The 7,500-nt window shown below is 50.8% G+C and overlaps 1 protein-coding gene across 1 annotated transcript; it reads right to left on the bottom strand.

Moving 5' to 3' along the window:
* Window positions 1-1,114: 1,114 nt before the first annotated feature.
* On the bottom strand, window positions 1,115-6,171 carry mta2 (metastasis associated 1 family, member 2). The gene is made up of 14 exons (XM_079371802.1): window positions 6,011-6,171; window positions 5,804-5,921; window positions 5,619-5,721; window positions 4,642-4,741; window positions 3,818-4,006; window positions 3,617-3,691; window positions 3,412-3,470; window positions 3,228-3,328; window positions 3,003-3,142; window positions 2,690-2,918; window positions 2,519-2,608; window positions 2,308-2,426; window positions 2,065-2,207; window positions 1,115-1,976 (listed from the first exon to the last, which is right to left on the bottom strand). Exons 1-14 carry the CDS (start codon window positions 6,101-6,103, stop codon window positions 1,823-1,825), a joined length of 1,713 nt encoding a protein of 570 aa, XP_079227928.1. The 5' UTR covers window positions 6,104-6,171; the 3' UTR covers window positions 1,115-1,822.
* Window positions 6,172-7,500: the final 1,329 nt, after the last annotated feature.

Here is a 7,500-nt window from a genome sequence, read left to right as displayed (position 1 = left end):
GCTGCTTTTTTTTTTTTTTTTTAACAGACTTTTTCCATCAGCTGACCGCGGACGTTAACGGCGTGCGTCGGTTTCATCCTCACAGAGCGAACAGTACTTTGTCAGAAACGCTGCGGCTTCTTTTTTTTTTTCACCTTATGGCTTCTTATCGGACTCGAACGTTCCCCGTCTATCACGTCTCCTCCGACGCTGTCAAAGTAAACGCACTAATTGATTCGATCCGCCTGGTTTGGGACCTCTCGGGGTCAGAGACTCTGACAGCGAAGAGGAGACCAACGACCTCCGACCCTGGTCCTGGTTTTGAAAACTGACAGTGTGGCGTTGAGGTGGAGCAGAGGAAGGACGAGAGAATCAGGACTATAAAAAAGATGATTAAAGCACCAACGTCAGGAAAACAAAGTCAGGGTTCAGAGTTCAGGCTCAATCTCCCTCCTCCTCCATCCACTGAGTCCTGGACCAGGATCAGGACCAGGATCTCTCTGAAGTGGGCTGAGATTTAACTAAAGGAGGCTGAAGTAAGGACACCAGGATGAGAATTCAGGATTAGTTTAGAACACGAGAAGTGTTAAAACGCTCGTTTGGTTTGACCACGTCGGAGGCGTCCTATAACGTTCGAGGACTCTCAACGGAGACGAGCGGCTTCGTCCCTCGAGCTGAAAATGTTTTAAACGAAGCAGATTCTGCACGACTGCGTCGAGTTACTCAGGCCCCGCCCCCTCCAACACGCTCTCTGAGAGGAGGGACATCTCCACGCCGATGCAAAACAAGTCGCGACCATGTTTGCAGTGAAAGTTGTTTGAAACTGAACGTTTAGGTCTGAAGAGTCGTCACATCGTGTTCACTCAGCGAGCAGAGAAGATCTCCACTTCTTCATCTTTCTCTCACGTTGTGAAACGTCCTGCTCGTCACCAGCGTCGTGTTCTCCAGGTAACAAAAGACAAGTCAAAATAAATGCTGATCCAAAGGACCAACGTTTCCACAAACGGCCTCTTCAGCAGACTGAAGCTCCTCCCTCCACGCTGAGGAGGACGCAGTGTGGGAACGTCGTCCTCTGCACCACATGTCTCAGCTCGTTCTCCGAGCGCCGACCTGAAGCCCGACAGATTCCGTCGACTCGTCATCAGGGGAGAACGAAGGCGAGCTAAATGCTCTGGGCTTCCGTAGTTTCCTTAAATTTGGAAGTTTTTTGAATTTGAATTGAAACGCTCGCTCAGCTGTTTGTTTTTTTGACACTTGAAGGAGACGCAGGTGGGAACGTGATGCAACCTGTCAGGATGTATTCAGCCTCTGATTGGCTCCTGATCGAACGCTGAGAGCAGATCTGACGACACGCCTCCTGAATTTGAACCAACGCGCTCCGAGCTGGACTTGATTGGACGAGGTGGGCGGTCTGGCACGGCGTCTGTGGTCTAGGTATTTACACGGAGACGTGGAGGAAACAGACCGAGCCGTGCTTCATCACCGTCCACTCAGGAGGAGAAACATCGCAATTTAAGTTACACATTTAAAAACAGGCAGCGCTGAAAAGGACAAAAAGAATTCAGGGTGTGGATAAAAAACTACAAATCCCAGCAGGCTGTGCGTGTGTGTGTGCGTGCGTGCGTGTGAGTGTAAATGTGTCGTCTAAGTGCTTGTGTGTGTTTGTGGACAGCCTGCGGGACGTAACAGAGGACTAAAGTAAAATGACGCTGAAAAGAGGAAACAAAGACGACAGGTATGGCGTGCTGTGCTGCCTGTTACATGACGGCCTGAGCACAGACCCCTCCCCCCAAACCCCGTGTCCTGCTGAAAGCCCCGCCCCCCTCCCTCTCGTGTCTCCTCCTCAGTCCTCCAGGACGATGGGCTCGCTGGTGCTGGAGGGGATCAGGGGCAAGGCCAGGGAGCGGGGAGGAGGGGGCAGCTTGATCCGGACCAGCAGGTGAGGCTTCCTCGCCGCCCGACGCATCTCAGACTGAGTCAGGTGTTTCCTCAGAGCCCTGCGGGGGGGGAGAAGGTCGAGCAGCGTCCAGTTAGCGGCCTGCTTGGTAACCACAGGTGCAGCAGGTGTGAAGGAGGCAAACGTACCTGGTGTCCTTTGTAGCCACAAACACGACCGGGTTGGGCGCCTCGCCCTGGCTCACCTTCTGCCGCTTGATGACCGACTGAGAGGTCGTCCTCATACCTGACGTGTACGGCCTCCCATTGGCTGGGAAGGGAGCCCCTGAAGCCTGTGAGCCAATCAGAGGGCAGGAGAATTAATCAACCGGGACGTGTGTGAGCGCGCGTGTGTGTGCGTGTGTGTGTGTGTGAGCGTGTGTGTGTACTCACGCTGTCGAAGCCTCTCTTTCCCAGCAGGCTTTGCCCCACTCGAGGCTGGCTGGCCTGGTTCCTGTTGATGGGGGTCGACGGTCCTCGAGACGCCTTCAGCTTCAGAGGGGCGGAGATGGCTGCAGAGACATCAAGACCACAACACTCAACAACCAATCAGAGCGGAGTAAAAAGAGACGAAAGGCAGTGATGTCATCCATCGTGCTCTCACCTAAGTCCTTCACGATGGCGGCCAGAGACGGGCGAGGAATCACTTTACTCTTCACAGGAGTTTTTGTGGCTTTAGGCAGCCGAATGATACCTGCAGACACGCACGTTTGAAATTAACACCTGAACCACGACACGCCTCGTTCAAGTAAACGACCTGCACAGGTGTACGTACACTCTGCCTTCACGGCGTTGGCATTGATGGAGGCATAGGGTCGGCGTGCAGCGCGGCGAGGCTGCAGGATGTCCTCGCACACGCGGCGGGCGATGCGTGTCAGCTTGGTGGTCTGCAGGATGAACGTCTGCCGGTTCTTAGCGAGCAGCTTGGCTCGGCCCTCGTTGCGGGTGAACGGGGACAGACCCTGGACCTCCTGGCGGGTCATGTGACCGCGGGGGCCCGACTCCTGGAAGAAAGAGGACGGAACTGAATCCATGATTTCTATTTTCTACTTTATGAAAACAAAAACATCAAGTCAGCGGGGACTTACAGAGCCAGCTCGAGCGGCGCCCTCTAGCTGTGTGGGGGTCTTCAGGCCTCCGTATTTCTTCCAGTAGATCCAGCAGGAGGCACAGAGTCTGCACTGCATGTTGGACGGCCCCCAGGCGTACCACTGAGGAGACTGAGCCGCTGAGGAGGTGAGAGGAGGGGTTTCATGGTACCAGGACTTCAGGACTGTGCGCGTGTGTGTGTGTGTGTGTGTGTGTACACTCACTGTGGCAGCCTTCACAGCTCAGTCCTTTCTGGAAGCCTGCAGCTCCGTTCATTCCCGGTTTACTCCCTGGTACCATGATCTGGTTTGGGTTGGGTTTGGTGCTGTTGAGGAGAGGACAGAGAGTTGGAGCTGGACTTAAAGGGGGGGGGGGGATCAGTTTCTGGTGAGGAGGATTGAAACTCACTATGTGGGGATGTAGACCTGCTTCAGTTTACTGTCTGCCTCTGCAGCCTTTAGCCGTTTCTGAGCAGAGGAGAGAAACAGGAAGTCAAGCTGAATATGTGAAATGTTTCTGAGATGCATCCTAAAGAGTCGGAGGACTCATCAGCTCCATAAGACTGGTCACATGACATATTAAAATGGCTTCACGTGGCCTTCTGTGCGTGTACCTGCTGGATGTAGCGGTCTGTCGTCTTCCACATGTAGTAGAACTGGACCACACTGGCCAGAGACTTCCAGGGCAGCTGAGGGAGGAGGAGCACAGTGGAAAACATTAATAAGTGAGCTGTTGGAAAACATCCTTTCAAAATAAAGATTTTCCTGCCTCCCTGCAGCTGTCCAAAAAAAAGCCTGAAAGAAGAAGAGCTTACAAAGTCCTGGCGAATGTCGTTGAAGTCCTTGCCGTATTTCTCCAGCGCCTCTTCAAACAGCATGGCCTCTGAGGCGCTCCACTCCTCCATCTCGTCCCGGCAGAGGACCGGCCCCCCCTGAGGGACCAGCGTGGACATGGCTTTGGCCAGGTCGTAGTCGTTCTTCTGCAGCGTGTCCATGGCGTGGAACTGACGGCAGAGAGGAGGAGTTATGTTTCTTCAGAGGGGAAGTATAAAATATTTGAATCATGGCCGGAGCAAAAAGACAAAACACGCAGCGCTGTGACATCGACAGCACAGTGATGTCATGCAGCAGAGAACTACAAAACTACAACAGATCAAAGGCTGGACCTGAAGCTTCTGGAGTTTATGGGGCCTCCAGCAGGACGCCTGGTGGCTTAGTTTGTAGTCTTTACACATTTTGTAGTTCTCTTTAATCTTTTTGTAGTTTTTACACATTTGTAGTCCTCTTTAATCTTTTTGTAGTTTTTACACATTTTGTAGTTCTCTTTAATCTTTTTGTAGTTTTTACACATTTTGTAGTCCTCTAATCTTTTTGTAGTTTTTAAAAACATTTTGTAGGCCTTAAATCTTTTTGTAGTCTTTACACATTTTGTAATCATCTTTAATCTTTTTGTAGTTTTTAAAACATTTTGTAGGCCTTTTAAATCTTTTTGTAGTCTTCTTTAATCTTTTTGTAGTTTTTACACAAACTGCACAATGAGCTGCACTGCCATGTAAATTCCTCCAGAATCAAAGCTCTTCTCTTGGACACATTTGGGCCTGATGAAGTGATATATTGATGTTGATGTAAATCCTCTCACCAGTGTGATGTCTCTGGAGGCTGCAGCTGCGCTCATGTGGAGGCTCGGCTGACGGATGGAGCTGCTGCAGTCCAGAGCGCGAGCAAACGTCCCGACCGCTCTGAAACAAACAAAACATGTTTATCACTGATCTTCTCATGAGCAGAGCAGTTCATCATGTTCAAGATGAGACGTGTGCCTCGCTCTTCTCTACATATCTCTACTTCCACTGTTTCAATGCGTGGTGTTTACGCCCCTACAATCTCTGAGGCATAATGAGGGGACGTCATGATCCCCCTCTGGACTGTCTTTAGAGCTAGAAACAGAGGAGAATATATCTCACTGAATATGAAACCTGCCAGTTATGAAGTTTTTCCATGAGGATAAATTCCAGGCTGTGAGATGTTTGGGACAAAGTCAGAGTAAAGTGTTCTGTATAATCTGAACATCCTGTAAATATGTTTAATAAAACAGAAGAAAAGAACAGCATGTGTGACAGCTGAATGTTCACTTGTCGACCACTAGGGGGAGCATTTGGCTGGTGTTCCAGTTCACAGGCTGCAGATTGATTCCCTCCAAAAATCAAACAGCCCCTGAAGCTCGCCGTGTGACCTCCATAACATGCTAAAGTAAAGTGTCACATTTATGTTTACCTGCATTTTCAGAACATCAATGAGATAAGATAAACACGTCCAACAAATCCTGGGACAACGTCTCGACTGCACGGAGATAACGTTCTCTTTATTCCTGCTGAACAAAGACGGATGTCTCGCATCACATTTCTCAAACTCCCGCCTCTTCTCTATGATTTATTGACTTTGTCTCTTAAAAAAACAAAAAAACATCAAAGATATTTTTTTTGATCCTGTGAGAGACGTTCAGGCTGCATCTCATCCAGAAAAGCTGTCCTAAAGTTGTCATGGCAACAGGATCTAGTGATAGTGATGCAACAGGGTGACAGATGGCCGACAGGGTTGGGGGGGGGGGGGGGGTGTTACCTCGCCACCACCAGGAACTGGTCGATCTGGGGGTCTTTGAGCTGGTTGTCCGGGTCCCACACTTTGGTCTCCAGCTTCTCCTGGACCCGGGTGTCGGACTCGACTGAGAGGTGAAAAGGAAACGGGTTCAACTCTTTTTTCTTCTTGATTCTACCAGGTGAGACGATCTGCTGTCTCTAACTCACCCTCCGCTAGCTTGTCAGGTATCTCCGCCTGGTACTTTGAGCCCACCCGGATCTCGCCCTGATCCGCCAGCAGGGTCTTCTGTACTGGGTCGAACACCAACGAGTAAAAGAAGCAGTCCTGCAGCCAGACGAGAGCAGAGGTTAGAGGTCAGAGGTCAGTCACACAGTTAGTTTGAGCTGCAGACAGGTGAGCGGCTGGCGTCCTACCTCTTTGTCCAGGTATCCGGCCAACACGTCTGTTTCATTGAGGAGGGTGACGTTACATTTCCCCCTGAGGAGACAGAGACCACACTGCAGCATGTAAGAGCCGGATTCAAACCCACCACCGCCGCTGACAGGAATATAGCCCCCGTACACGGGGTGCACGTCATAACTGCTCGCCGCCCAAAATAAAGGATGAATCCAGTAAGGTGACGACGCGGCTCACTGGCTGGTTCTTTGGACTTTCTCTGACTGACAGAACAGATTGAATGTGTTTGTGCGGGAGGCCTGCGGCCCCGGGGCCGATCCCCCTGGAGGAGGGAGCAGAGGACTTCCTGTCCTCGTCCTGCGACGTCTTTTCTTCTCTGCTTCATGAAGTCAAACATGTGCTGCACATTTATTCATCAGTCTGAGCAGAACAGTGTGAATGTGCACAGACTCACTCCTTCCCCCTGCACGTCTCTGTGTGTGTGTGTGTGTGTGTGTGTGTCTGTGTCTCTCTGTGTGTGTCTGTGTCTCTGTGTGTGTGTGTCTGTGTCTCTCAGTGTGTGTGTGTGTGTGTCTGTGTCTCTCTGTGTGTGTCTGTGTCTCTGTGTGTGTGTGTGTGTCTGTCTCTGTGTGTGTGTGTGTGTGTGTCTGTGTGTGTGTGTCTGTGTCTCTGTGTGTGTGTCTGTGTCTCTGTGTGTGTGTGTGTGTGTGTGTCTCTGTGTGTGTGTGTGTGTCTGTGTGTGTGTGTCTGTGTCTCTGTGTGTGTGTCTGTCTCTGTGTGTCTCTGTCTGTGTCTCTGTGTGTGTGTCTCTGTGTGTGTGTGTGTGTCTGTGTGTGTGTGTGTCTGTGTGTGTGTCTGTGTGTGTGTGTGTGTGTCTGTGTGTGTGTGTCTGTGTCTCTGTGTGTGTCTGTGTCTCTGTGTGTGTGTCTCTGTGTGTGTGTGTGTGTGTCTGTGTGTGTGTGTCTGTGTCTCTGTGTGTGTGTCTGTCTCTGTGTGTCTCTGTCTGTGTCTCTGTGTGTGTGTCTCTGTGTCTCTGTGTGTGTGTCTCTGTGTGTGTGTGTGTGTGTGTCTGTGTGTGTGTGTCTGTGTCTCTGTGTGTGTGTCTCTGTGTCTCTGTGTGTGTGTCTGTGTCTCTGTGTGTGTGTCTCTGTGTGTGTGTGTGTGTCTGTGTGTGTGTGTCTGTGTCTCTGTGTGTGTGTCTGTCTCTGTGTGTCTCTGTCTGTGTCTCTGTGTGTGTGTCTCTGTGTCTCTGTGTGTGTGTGTCTGTGTCTCTCTGTGTGTGTCTGTGTCTCTGTGTGTGTGTGTCTGTGTGTGTGTCTGTGTCTCTCTGTGTGTGTCTGTGTCTCTGTGTGTGTGTGTGTGTGTCTGTGTGTGTTTGTGTCTCTGTGTGTGTGTGTCTGTGTCTCTGTGTGTGTGTCTGTGTCTCTGTGTGTGTTTGTGTCTCTGTGTGTGTGTCTGTGTCTCTGTGTGTGTGTGTGTGTCTGTGTCTCTCTGTGTGTGTCTGTGT

The sequence above is a fragment of the Symphodus melops genome (genome assembly GCF_947650265.1).
Source record: "Symphodus melops genome assembly, chromosome: 20".
NCBI lineage: Eukaryota > Metazoa > Chordata > Actinopteri > Labriformes > Labridae > Symphodus > Symphodus melops.
The sequence above is the reverse complement of the archived record's forward strand: the minus strand, read 5'-3'. Positions and strand labels throughout refer to the sequence as shown.